The sequence below is a fragment of the Corapipo altera genome, unplaced genomic scaffold (genome assembly GCF_003945725.1).
Source record: "Corapipo altera isolate COAL_440 unplaced genomic scaffold, ASM394572v1 66, whole genome shotgun sequence".
Taxonomy (NCBI): Eukaryota; Metazoa; Chordata; class Aves; order Passeriformes; family Pipridae; genus Corapipo; species Corapipo altera.
In genome coordinates, this window is record NW_020884924.1 from 5536388 (window position 1) to 5550701 (window position 14314).

The following is a 14314-nucleotide window of genomic DNA, read 5'->3' on the forward strand; positions in this document are numbered from 1 at the left end:
GTAATCTTCAAAGACACTCTACACTCTATTTCCTTTCCTATCACTATGACAACATACATGACGTGCAACTATGTGGAAAGACTCAGTCTCTACATGATTGATACTTCCTTGCACCAAATCCGTCCAAACGTTTAAAAGAGTTATATCTCCATTTATACCACAGGTTAGATGAAAGGGAAAGAGTTACATTTTCATACGGTGAGAGAGAGGGGTACATTTTTATTCATTAGCTGCACACTGCACATTAAAAATGCAGTGACTTTTTATATAAATATGTAAGTTATAGCTGGATTATACACACAAAAATAAGCATTTTGGATGATTAAAATGTAGTATTCAGTCAATTAGGTTACCTGAAAAATGCAGCATCGAGTGCTATGAGATTTTTCACATATGAGAAGATACAAACTTGACTTTAAATAAGATACTTAAGCTATTTCCTGTTAAAAAAAACCCCTCAGCTCTTATTGATATCAATTTCAAGACATTCAATAAAAAAAGCACATCTAGTGGAAAGTAAGCACTGATTATAATTTAGCTCCTCATCTCTAGGATTTTTTTGTATATTTTGGTTCTTTAACTACTGCTCTTGCCATCTTACTGTGAGACATCACAACTGGAACAGCTGGAAGCACAGCCTTTCCTGAAAGCACTGTATACACCAGGAATATGCAAAAGAACTCCTGTGCTGTTGTGCAACTTACTTGTTAAATCTCCTGTACCTGTTGCGATAATCAAATTGTATTAATTGTTTAAGAGGATTTTAGGGGAATATTGATGCCCCATTTACCCACCTCACTACACTGTCCTTCTGATACTTCCTGAAGGATTACTTCCACAGATCAAAGATGCCAACCTTGGGAATGCTTTTGCAAGGGTAGCATCTGGCCCCTTGGCACACTCTTCTTTGAGATGTGCCAGCTCAGTAGTTGCCTTAAGGTACATCAAATGGTCAGAAAGCTAAGATAGTTCACTACCCTGGACATCAGTTTTCCTCTGTCAGCAGTCTTCAGATTTGTCCTCTCTCTTCCTTCAAAGCATCTGGTAACTTGGCACCTCCTTTTCTTACACATAAAGGTCAAGGCATTGTGCCTTTCTTATCTGAATTCTGATAAGAAAAGCCTCTGATTTTGCTAAGCAAATAGTTTTCGAAAGTATGTCTTGCGTAGTTGGGAAAAAAAGGTAGGGAGAAAAAAGAAGGGGGAAGGAAATAAATTTCAGACAGCAAATCCTTTCATATATCTAACTGGAGCTGCAGATACGTATTCGATATCAGCAATGGGTACTGTTCTGCTCCCTTGGGAACAGGTTGTGCACCTTGCCTTGCAAAATCAGCAGATACTCACAAATGCGTTTCAAAGAAAGTCTTTACCAATACACCTTGCAAGCATAGGCACCTCCCATTAAGTAACTCACTGTGGCAGTGGGCTCCCTGCCTTCTGCTTAAGCAACAGCCACCAGTGGCAGTCGTGATGGCTGCATCTGGCTCAAGTTGGACTTTGGGGAAACAAGTAACAACACGGTAGCTGCTAAGGGCCATAAATCTTGCTCAGCAGCGGAGGGCTGGTTGGAGGGTTGCACCAACCGAAATACAGCTGGTACGCAAGTATGGTTATAAGTCGACCAAATTACTCCATAACTAGTGGACAGTTCCAGGACCTGTTGAGCTCTCCTGCACAAGAGGATCCCCCCTTGAGTAGGGATGCCTCTAGGTTACTCCTTGAAGCTGAGAGATTCCTCGCCGCAATAGATTCTCAGCAAGTGATTATTAGCATGCTAAGTTGGAAATCTTAGCTAAATAATATAAAGGATTGTTTGTGCATATATAATCCTTTAGACATAAACCACTGATCAAGACTGGGACTAAGTCTGGACTCAGCCACACCTAAGCTCCCTTTAAGAAGGAGTTTAGAACGCCAGAGTGTCCTTTCTGAACCTTACAACTCAACAGGAGGATCTCCTTTACAGTTTTGTCTGACCCTGTCCTCCATATACTAAATCATCAAGTGTACCTTGCCACTGAATCTTGTTAACAGCTGTCGCATTTACTATCAAATTTTGCTAAATCGTGTTTTATACCAATAAACATGTTGCTACTTCTCTCTTATGAGTGAGGTGCATCACTCCATCTGTGACATTCACACACTGAAGGAATTATTTTGGTCTCATATAAAAACCTTTCTTGGAAGGACCATTAATCCAGATATTGATTCAGAAAAGTTTTAAGAATATCTGAAGAAAATAAATTTATTTTTGCAATAGACCATACCAAATAACTTTTTCATACCAAGTTTTAGTCGCATTTTCAAAGTGATAAATGTGTCTGGCATTTCCACTTAAAACAATCCAACATATCATAAAAAAGGAAAGTCACCAGTCCATAAGACAATCAGTAATACTTAGTTCCTTTAGAGATAAATATAGCATTAAGAAAAGCACATCCCATTTTATAGAATCAGTCTTATTTCTCGAGGAAAGGTAAAATTTAAAGAGCTGTGAAATCAAACTAACAGTCATCCCCACAGAATCAAAGATGACTGACCATCCTTTCCATATGGCGTTTTATTTCATACAGATCAGTAAATTCTTTGATAATGCAACTGCCATTCTTAATCAGAATTTGATCTAAAAGATTCATTATGTGCCCAAGATTGACTTGACTCGTATCTCAGAGATTGCCTTTCTCTTTGAGGAAGCTAGTGGTATAAAATAACACAGTAAATGTCTGTTCAAACAGACAGCAATCATCTTTAGCAATAACCATACTTCACAGGAAGCGACTCAAGTACTTTTTACTGCTGCTATGATTTAAAGATCTTAATTAACATCAGTTTTATTTCCCAAAGGAAAACAGTTGCTCTCGGTGACAAAGCATTTTTTGAGCACTCCACAAACCAACAGCAGAAGTGAACACTATCACATGCACCCAAAGGCAAAGCTTTTAAAAACCTTTAGAGGAGAAAGGAAAAAGTAGCTTTAATTGGATAAGGCAGAAGGGTAAGGGGTCAGTAACTGTTCCATACACTAGAACACAGAGTTCGCAGATACACAAAGCACTACGAAGACTCCCTCACAGCCCTGGAAACACTGACACTGGGCAACACCAATTCTAAAGATTTCAGGTTCTTTTCTGGATGGAATGCATTTTTTTTATTTTTAATTAGAATTTCAATCACAGAAGAAACAATTCTTAGATCAACTTTTAGATATACATAAAAACAAGAACAGATTGCATATCCTAACCCTATAGGGATAGTATCATTTTAAAAAAAGACTCCAGACTGAATTTGTTCTTGCATCTCACTGAAATACCAAAATGAGTGATACGACAAACAGTCAGATAAAATATATATAGCTTTTACAGACACTTACTTGAATGGTGTGAACAGAAATGACAGTGTATTTTCCTTTTTCTGACTCATCTTAACCTGCATAAAAGAGCATTAAACATGCAAGTTGCAACAAGATTAAAAATTGTACCAGGAGGTAAACTAAAAAAAATCACAGAAATTTCTAAGACTTTGGAAAAGGAATGAAATCACACTGTGAATATACTGTCCAGGAAACTAGGTGTTACACTCCAGCATGTGCAACTCCTCTGAGTTCCTGGAAACTCAGACCTGCTCTGCAGTAAATAAAATAAACAACGTACCACCTACTGATTTTCTCAGAAGGACTTCTACAGTTTGCAGGATAAAGAGAAGACATGGCTAGAAGTGCTACCAGGCTTCAGTGACAACCTCCCTGGATGAAACCAGTATTATTTATGTCAGACAGGAACTAGTACACTGCAGCAAACACTGCCAAAGCAGTGCAGTTAAATCAGTTAACCTGCACATGGATAAAATACATTTTGATGCCATCAGAGCCACTTTGCCCAAGGACCTCCAAAACATCTTTAAAGCCTTCTGCAGCAGCCTGACTCAAGTCTGACAGTTGGTATAATGTGCAGACAGGAGTTTCCTAAGCACACTGCTCCCAAAGCCTGACAGCTTGAAGTAGCAACCCACATATCTCATCCTATCCACTTAAGGCACCATCTTCTCCAGGGAGTACAAATTCTGGTTGGGTCAGTCCACCATAGGAAAAGCAAAAACCCAGCTGGCATGCCTAAGCCAGTGCGCTACTTCAGCAGAGAAATACAAAGGAAATTCATACAGGATCATTGCAAAACAATGCCAGAAACAAGCTAAGAAAAAAAAAAAAGATAATCTAGCACTAAAAAATGACAGAATAAAAATAAACTTAAAGGAAAGGAGAAGTAGAACTACTCCTTTCCTTAAATAATGTCCAAGACAACAACTTAACTGAAAAAGACCTGAGTCACAACCTTAATTCTTAAAGCAGAGGTCTTTCAACTGTGGAGGTGATATCAGCATGCTTCACCTTCACATCTAGTCCAGCACTTCCCCTGTTTCCTAGCAGCTTCCAACCATAAATTTGAAAGTGACTCTGCTGCTGATACTGCCCCCTAGTATCCACACTTTTGAGAACCCAGCATTCAAGGGACAGAAGCTGTTGAAGGTGCTAAACTCTTGCAGGTCATCTCATGCTAGTTTATTGTTCCACTATCATCACGTGGTTTTCTTGACAGGGTGACAGTTCTTGTGTGTCTCAGCTTCCTATCTACAGAGAGGATGATTTTCCCTCAGAACATTTCTATGCCTTGCCAAAACTGTGATTTTGGGATTTTGGACAGTTTCTTATTCCACTGTCTAGCGAAACAGAACCTTTTTTGTTTGGACCACTCAAATGTCCTCCTAAATATAATATCCAATATTAAATGAAGCAAGACAGAGAAGCCAGAAATGAACACTTACAAAGCAAAACAACAGATACAGCAGCATTAGCTAAAAGTTAATTAGACCACTAATTTCATTTCTTTAATGGACAGGAGCCTATTACCTTTTTGACCTGTTTGTGTACTGATCCTGACTTAGAGCCTTGTCTCCTAGCCCTCGTTTCAAAGGTACCTTCTCAGGTACCAGAAGTCAGATTCTACCTCCATAGTGCAAGCAGGTTTATATCAACACCAATAAACCTCAACATTTTTTATTTTGTAAAGAGAATGAATAACTTTTTTCCTGAATCTTAATAAAGGTTGTTTATTAAAGTCTTTCCAGCTCCTTCAGATATGGCTCACAGCTAGTCAATCAACATCACCCAGTATATGCATTCAATTTTATTCCTTTGAATTCAGCATACTATATATAGGGTATGTCCTATAATTATTTTACATGTAGCAACAACTATTATTCGAATAAGTATTTTTTTTAATACGTTTAGTACCTTAAATTGCTCAAGAATTTGAACAGCGTTGGTAAACATGCTCTCTGCTTTGAAATGAGCACTATTGTTCAGATATTCCAAAGGCAGAGTTCCCTGAGGAAGAAAAATACACATATACATAAAAAAATTTAAATGAAAAACCAGGAATTTCTCTGACTGAATTGCTGGCCAAATGAGGAGTAAGAATAGAACAAATTACTGCTGAAATAAATAATGTAACTCCACTGAAAATACTCTTCTCACATAGTTTTGCAAAATGACAGGGAACGTTTAAAACAGCTTTTACAGGAATGCAAAAAACATAAATAACAGAAATTGTTATTAAACAATATATGACAAAATAATATAACCTTGACCTCTAATCAGAGGCCATTTATGAAATACCTAAAAGTCCTCTACCTAAAGCCTGGAAGGAAGTCAATCTGGGCCTGACTCAACCCAGTACTTGTGATAGGAAGGTGAGCAGTTCCCCTGCCACTTTATGCTGGGCACAGCCAGCAATGAGTGCAGGACAGGGCAACAGAAACTGGAGCAGAGTCTCCAGAAGAAATATTTCAAAAAATGTGCTGCAAATAGGTGCATTAAATGTGAAACTAGCAGCGTGAGAGCACACCAATGAAATGCTAATTGTCAATTAGATATTTATGAGGCAACTTTTGGACTGTGTAATAATACATGAAAGAAATTAAAAGAAAAAGCCAAGCCATCTCACTGTTCAGTAAATTAGAGGCACAAGACACCATCTGAAGAAAATACTCAAGTTTAATCAAGAAATAATTAAACATTAAATTGCAGGAACAAGCTTGTTTACAGGTTCCGCTTTCATAATCAAAATCGTGTTATTCAAGCCATATCGCATTTTTACCACCCTAAAAACAAAATAATAAAAAACCTTTATGCAACTCAAGTGTATAAAGTTGCAGATTACAAAAGGATCAGCTGCCTTTCCAATTGAAAGCCCTATACAATATACAAAAAGATTGAGTTTGTACTCTAAACTGAAGATACACACATAAACCTAAGACTACAAGCAGTCTTCATATCCTGTAGCACTTTTACAGATCTACAATCTTGCCCTTCATACGCCTCGAGACTTGGCCCCAATACTTCTTCCTCTATGGTAAACAGATTTTTATAATATGTAAAAACATTTGTACTTCTTACCACAGAATTCAGGGGAAATGGCACACCGATAAGGGAAGCCATCAGCGGTGCAATATCAGCCTGTGCAAGCAGAAGCATTGCTGGTTTAATACAATTTCAGCCTCTGGAGTTAATAAATTCAGTTTAATTTTAACATATCTGCATTTCCAAAAGAAAATGGTGTAATACTGTAAAATTATAACACACAACTCTCCTTCGTAGGTTTTCTTTTTTTTGCAGTTTCCAGAAGTCACGGCATATGATTAGGTTCAAAATGTGAGGCTCCACTACCAATAAACCTTCAAAAATACTTTTAGTATAAAAAGCAAATATAACCCCTCCCCCAGTATTTATTTACAGGAATACAGCACCTCCTTCACTGCACTCAGAGAGGCATAACATTTTTATGACTATTTATATGATGGAAAGAACTAATTTCATATTTACAGTTCTAAGCAATACACTGGATATACTGCTTTTCACAACACTTCTTATCCCATGCTTCCACAGTGCTGATTACTCACTTTCTCCCCTTTAGAGAGTGTTTCTGCACTTTTATTTGTGTCCAGTCAGCCCTCAGAAAGGCTCTGCAATCTACACTAAGGCATCTCATAAAATAAGTTACCATTACATTCTACTCATGATGATAAACACTCCCTCTTACTAGGTTTATATTTTCCTTTAATATAAAGCTAGGAATCAAAATTCTTTGTTTCTTCAGCATAAATCTGAAGAAACTACACTGAAAAGGCACTACTCCAGCCTCAGATCTACTGTGCAGACTCCAAACGATCATTTGTAGATAACAATATATATGTAGTGTAATGGTAGTCAGAAGTCTACTTTGCTATTTTTACCCATAGTCCCACATGTACTACAGGATAAAAGCTCTGTCTTTGGGAACTCCATTATCCAGCACAAAGCAACACTCGAGATTCTTCTATACAGTCTCAAAATAACATAGACATAACTCCTATCAACCTTGAGAGGAAGACTGGTCTCTAGTTTTATACCATAGCTTTGCTGAAAGCAGTTGATCCAGAACACTGCCAACTTGAACCTTCTAGCGTGAGTTTATTTCCTTTGTTTGAGCAGATTTGGAATCTGTTATTAATGTATTGGTTTACGTAGGACAACAGGAAGTAAGAAGAACCACGATTTTAAAAAGCTTGGCTGATTTAGTATCAAAGGATAAGATGTCCACCTTTTTTTCTTCCTTTACAGTACTAATTGTCTCGATTGCAAAATGCCTGGGCCATAATCACAGATCCTATTGAAAAATAACACAGTTTAACACTATAGCAAGAAATGGTTTTGATTCAATAATGACAGTAACATCTGAAAAAAAGTGACAAAATACAGACATTGAATAGACGGGTCTGAAAAAATAAACCAAACATACACATGGCTAACAAGTGTAGGAAAAAGCACATAGCAGATGTTCACAAACTTGGGAAAAATCATTATCAGACCACGCTTTTTTTGTGTTTCGCTAGACACCTTCATAGGAGATACAGAGGAGGTTTAAGTTCTGCTCCAGAGCATTTTCCAAATAAAAAGTAGAGGGAAAGCATCACAAGTTACTTCCCACTCTGAAAGCCTGCTAGATGCCATTCAAGTTACTTCTCGGTAACTGGTACCGAGTTTGAGGAGGACCTTTTACATTGTACTGCACCCTTTCTACAAAGGGTACCATCACTTAACTAAAATGGTGCAGTAATGTATCTTCAGGAGAAGTTGTATGTTGGTGTCACGTGTCAAGAAGCAGTTTAAACATATCCTCATTATGTTCAGTATGAGTGCAGTTCCTGCAACTCTTAAAGTAACACATTCTAGGGAAATTGTATATCAGTGTGATCGTTCATTCAAATTAAATTAGCTTAAATCACAGAAAATCAATAATTTAAGGTGAAAACTTATGAACTATTAAATTAGGTATGCTTGATACCTGATTGACATCAAGCCTCTTCAAGTTCTCCAGCTTCCATTCTGCAAGAAATAACAGAGCACATGAACAGCTAATCTACACAGATTTGAAAGGGGTAATTCCATTGACATTTAATGTCTTGTTGCCGTTTTCTGTAAATTGTTGGTACTAAAGAAAATTATAATTTGACTTTAGGATCCTAGCTCAAGAAGGTTACAGATGGAACTCAACAGGCAGAAACAACAAAATGCATTAATTTCAGTTCACATTTTCTTTTATACAGTAGGATAAATTGCTGCTTGCAAATCTGTGACCTAGATTAGTTGAAGGAAGGCCAAGGGTTTTGGTTTTTTTCTCTCAATACAGTGATGTATTACCTCCTGTGCCAACTAAAAGAGGTTTAGGAGACGGGCTGTTAAATCTCTTCAATAGTTTATAAAAAAGGTTAACTCAAGGTCCCAAATGTACTGGTACAGTGTGGTGCAAACATATTAGACCCTTACACTGTGGTGCATCACACAAAAAGCTGGTTCAAAAGTGTATTTTCCTGCTCTCCGTTGGCCTCTAAGGAAATAAAGAGAAAATTCCCTAATTTCTTTGGGGGTGGAGAATTATTTAAAAACAGAGTTTAGCAAGATCTGGTTTTGGTTTTTTTCTTTCATACATTTACAGTATTCCATATACCAAACTTATTTTCAGCAATTAGTTCATACCACTGCTAGCTTTGGGGATCTCAGTACAGGTCCACTGTTATTTGATCCCAAAAACTCCCTGAAGAGCAGCCATGTACCTTAACAGCAGTGAGACATACAGCTAAAGCAAGTTCCCATGGCAACACAGAAAAGGTATTAGCAGCATTAATCATGAATTGTGCTAAATTCACACTAAAATGAACAAGTTTGCTTCCTTTTGTTTCCTAGAAAAGGGAAATGGGGTTATATTTCTAGAAACAGACCCTCACTCGTATTTCTATTATATAAATGCATGCTTGCTTTCCTTTAAATAAGATTTTCCAAAGAAAAATGTTGAAAAACTGTACGTGCACACACAAAATGTGCTTAAAGTAGGAAGAAACTGTAGCTCTGCTAAAGAAAACATCTAGCTTTGTCAAAAGCTTTTTCATCTCCACTTCCCCTACTCAGATGTTTCCGAAGGCAGAGTTGAAAACACCTGCATTGGACCAGGAGCTGTAGGACATTGAGCCCAGGAAATACCCAGAACTGGGACACACCTGCAGACCGGCCAGTCTGGGCTGTACTTCCAGGAGTTAAGTGCCTTGGCTGTACATTCTGCCCACACTGTTTTACAATTCCAGCTCACTGTCTAGGTTTCTTATACAGTGCTCAGTTTTCCAACCAATTCATAAAGGGTTTTTCTGCCTCAGGGCAGGGAAGCGCCAGTTCAAGAGGCTGAGGCTGAGGCTACACGAACCGAAGAAAATCTCACAAAAGACTTCACAGAAGCAAAAACAGTGGAGGAGTGCACTTGAACTTCCTCAGCTGTGGCTGAGCTCTGCTGCTGTCCAGCGGCAGAAGATTGCGCTTTCACTTACAAGCTCCTCTGGACTTGCACCCCAGGGCCAACCATTAGCCCACGAGGAGCTGAAGAGCAGCTCTGTATTCTCTGTCTTTCCGAAGAAGGCTCAAACCAATGGCCAAATGGGTAACATTACATGTCGCCCACAGGATGCAGGGCTGCCATAACAAATCTTTCCAAGAGGATTGCCTGACCAGGCCTGAGGGAAGGCAGAGCACAGGTGAAGGAACTGATGAGGAGAAGGTTGTCACCCCAGAGGAGATTCTGTGCCATTCTGGCCATCCAAGGAGCACATTCATCCTTCTGTGACAAACTGGACAGGCTACATCCTGCCCGTTGGCACTGCCTTTGGTGGTACAAACTCTCAATGGCAATAATGAGAAGAGAGACAATTCACTGAGCTGCCCACAGCAGCTCTGCACTGAACAGAGCACTGAACAGAGCATAAGAAGTTTGTCAGCATTAGAAATATTCTGTCAATATTTCCAGGAACTCTTAACTCAGATAAATTAGGAAGAATTGTCAACAGATGCAAGAATTTGAACACTGGTGCATGCAACTACAAATGTAACCCTGATACCTGCATTCACCAGTGTCACAGCAGTCTTGAGGACACTCTCCTTCCCTGCACACAGTCTCACTTGCATTTGTATGGAGCAGGAAAGGCAGATTCAAAGAACATTTCAAGAGCACTCTTTTAAGCGTCTTTTCTTTCACATGTTAGCTTTGTGAAAATATCTGGTACTGTAACTTAATGGAGTGGCTGAACTGTATTGACCTGTGAAAGCGCCAAGTTCCATTTCAACAATTTTTCTTTACTGCTAAGCTATGCAACCTACTTTAAGCTATAATGTACAACCATAGAGAGAACAGTCACTTTTTAAGTGATAATTGATTCTTGCTACTCAAATAGAGATTCAAACTCCCAAGACAGTCAGAGAGACTCAAATCTCCAATAGAGATCATCCATTGCAATTAAGAATCTGTAAAGATAGTGTCTAAACAGACCAACAACATGATTGACAGCTGGGAAGTTGCAGAGCAAGTCCACAAGGAAGAGAGGAATTTCTGATGTTTGCTTTGGTGTGCTTGGTTTTTTGTCTGGTTGTTTGGTTTGTTTTTTGTTTGTTTGTTTTTAACCATCAGAAGGAAAATATGAAGCAGGCACAGTAGGGTGCAGACCAATGCCCTCCTTTAAGAAAATTGACATTTCCTAACATTTCCCTATTGTGCACCTGGAAGTCAGCTCAATACTCATCTTTTTTGAAATGCTCTCACACCATTTTCATCAACTTTAAGTCAAATGCCAAGAATCAAGGAAACTGACAGACGTAAAATTCAACTGTTACAGATCAACTCTTAGATGTCAAGTGTCCTTAAAAGTCAAGCAGATCAGCCATCACAGACATCAAGATCAGTTGGTTTATTCTGTTTTCTATTTTTTTGCTACAACTCGCTTTTAATTTTATCAGAGGTGTCATAGTTTTATAGCACCAGTTAATCACAAAGACTGAAATGTTAGTATAGTCTATATCTGATAAGTCCCATTTGCTTAATCTATTACCAAATACCTTCTCAAGAGCAGGGCAGACTTAAAACCTCAGGGTTGAAGTAATTTTTGCCTGTTTTCTCTAATGTAGCTTGACAAGCAATTCAATAAAATAAAAAGTCATTACCTCATTGATCGTGAGTAACAACCCGAGACTCAAAGCATCTTAAGAAACAGAGCAGGCTACAAGAAGGGGGTACATGAAAGAGGAAGAGCTTGCACAGTTTAATCACACATGGTTCTCTAAATTCATTGATATTTCAGTAAGCCAATATTTATTACATTATATATTTTAAATAATAAATTTATTTTTTTTAAATTATTCCTAAATAAATTACAAAGGAGAAAAATACCAGTAAAGAGTCCTAGTTTTTCATTGAGAAAAACTGTTTACATTTCCACAAGAGCTACAAGGATGCAAGTGAGACAAAACAGCCCCTGGAAAGTCCCCAGGGTTGTACTGTGAAGTTAGAAAAGAGTCTTTCAACCTGTCAACTTATCATGTTTCTGTACAAATAGCTTTTAACCTCTGGGAGTCTTCCTAAGAATTAAGTCTCCTCTGGAACTAAATTTCACAAACATGAATAGCCTCCTGTCCCCAGAGAGAGAAAGTCTTCAATTCTATGATTAGAAAAGAAAACTGACTCTGATATTATCTATCCAATTTTGCAGTATCCTGCTTCAGCATGCCCTGTCAGTTTTATGTTTTACCTACCTTTCAAAAAATTGTCTTCAAAGAACTGGGATGTAACTTTCTGTGGATAATTTATTCCAGCACCCCACACAATCAGTGGTGTTAAAGTTTCTGAAGGATGACCAGCTCCATGGGATCCTAAGACACATCAAATATAAATAAAGTATAAACTTTAAGACATGTGCTGTAAAACCAAACAAAATCTACATGCAACAAAAAATACACACATGTACTAAGGTCTTGTTACAGTAGACATACTAAAATCCTGTTACAGAAAATCTATTCCAGCTTCATAGCTTATTTTTATGCCACTAACACTAAAGTTACAATAAAGCAACTAAATTCAAGCTGCAAGTTGGGAAATCAGTACTAGTTAAGTCATTATAATAATTATTAAGTCTATCTATAAAGATAGAACTTTGTATATTAAAATCCCCACATTGTTAAGATACAGAAACTAAAGCCGTAGTATTTGAAAGCCTCAAGGTATAGAGGAGCTACCTGCCCAAAACACGTGCATATGCCTATCCTGAGCATCCCACCAAAACCACTCTTGGTTTATTTCAGTAAAATTAGGCATGTATGTAAAAAAAAAAAAATCATATAGAACTGATCTCTGGTTCCTAAATAAGAATTAGACTTCCTTTTCAAAATCAGGAAGCAAATGCATTGCAACTGTCATCCTTTCCACTGTGATACAAGTTCATTTTTAAGGTTTTAAAGCCTAGGAGCAGACTCCTTAAAAATTGATGAAACATGACTTCCTTCCCTGGGGAAACTGATTCCCTCCAGATTAATGGATCAGCAGCCAAAAGGAGGAAGCTTGAAAACTATGACACCTCAGCAGCAGTTGCACAGAAGCAGGAGCCACACAACCTTGAAAGGAACTGATGCCTTAAGCCCCTAATGGTTTTTTTTTATTTTTCTAGTACTTGTAAGCCTTGTAAGTTTCATAAGTAGTGGAAGTAGACTCTAAAAGCAGTATCCCTTTCCCTCTAGCACCCTTGTTTACACATTCCTTAACCCTTTTACCCCATTCTATGCTCCCTATATCAGCCCTACTCCTGAATCTAGCAGAAATGTTTAGTCTTTTGTCAAGGCAAGGTCTAGATTGTTGGCAGAACAGCATATCAGGGCCTGAACAACAAAATGAAGTCAAGAATTAGGTAACTATGTACCCTTTGTGCTCTGATGATGGTGAAGGTGATGAAGTAGGTGGTCCCGAAATGCACCCCAGACCCATTTTCAGGGGGTGGACCTGGGGCGGTCCAGAGTAAAGGCCACAGGGTGGACACATCTGGGATTGGATGGATGGTATTATAAAATGTAACCTCTCGGGCACAGGGGCACGCATCTTGTAACATCTTCTGCCTTGGAAAATAAACCCTTTCTTATCTCACCCCTAATTAACTGCTCCAGGAGACTTTTTCAGCAACATAAATCCCACGGTAACAGAACGCTGGTCATTAAGCCCAGTGGGTGAGGTACCACAGCACTGAGATAACCCAGCCTCAAAGGGAATAACATTGTTATGCAAACCCTATGTTGGTCACTGCGTGGTCTACAAGATTATACATTTTCCTTGTATTTGCATAGACACATGCTCTTCCCTGTGTGTAAAAATATATATTTAATAAATATGAAGGACAGAGAAAGCACATTGTTGTACAGCCTCAAGGTTATTCCCAATTTCACGCCCCATTCTGTCCTTAAAACAATCACTACGGCAGAGCTGAAGAACCAATTTTGCTTTCTTTAAACAGTCCTAAGTTTAAGAACACACAGGTCTGGGAATTAGATTCCTGATGTTCATAAATCCCTTGGAGGACACTCTCTGGGCTTAAAAGCAGCACCAACTGCTCTTCTTTGCAGAATTTGGGAAAAGAGCTGATGGAGAGAGCACATGCTCCATCTTCCAGGCATGAGTTATTTCTTTCTGTTGCAGGAGGAAAGTGAAATTTTGGTGAGCTTACATTTTAGCCAAGTCACCAGCTCCATCAGTATTTTACTGAGACTCTGCCTCTATGAATACTTTAAGACAGATACAGCTGAGACAGGCAGCTGTATCCATTCTCTCCTTTTTATAAGAACCAGGTTTCAGCCTGATCTGAATTATAAGAGGGGAAGAAAAATAATTATTTTCATCTGGGTCTGTTCCCTGTTCCAGCCCTCTGCC

The 14314-nt window shown here is 38.4% G+C and overlaps 1 protein-coding gene across 5 annotated transcripts in view; it reads right to left on the minus strand.

Moving 5' to 3' along the window:
• PIGN (phosphatidylinositol glycan anchor biosynthesis class N) overlaps positions 1–14314 on the minus strand; it is a 102375-nt gene that overhangs the window by 52578 nt on the left and 35483 nt on the right. For all 5 annotated transcript variants that reach the window (XR_003530039.1, XR_003530040.1, XR_003530041.1 and 2 more), the window contains exons 8-12: positions 12160–12276; positions 8381–8421; positions 6454–6513; positions 5290–5382; positions 3373–3428 (exon numbers count right to left, since the gene is read on the minus strand). Coding sequence is in view for 2 of the 5 variants with exons in the window: in XM_027657483.1 (XP_027513284.1) it covers positions 3373–3428; positions 5290–5382; positions 6454–6513; positions 8381–8421; positions 12160–12276 (367 nt within the window). In the remaining 3 variants the exon portion in view is untranslated. The remainder of the gene's footprint in view (positions 1–3372; positions 3429–5289; positions 5383–6453; positions 6514–8380; positions 8422–12159; positions 12277–14314) is intronic.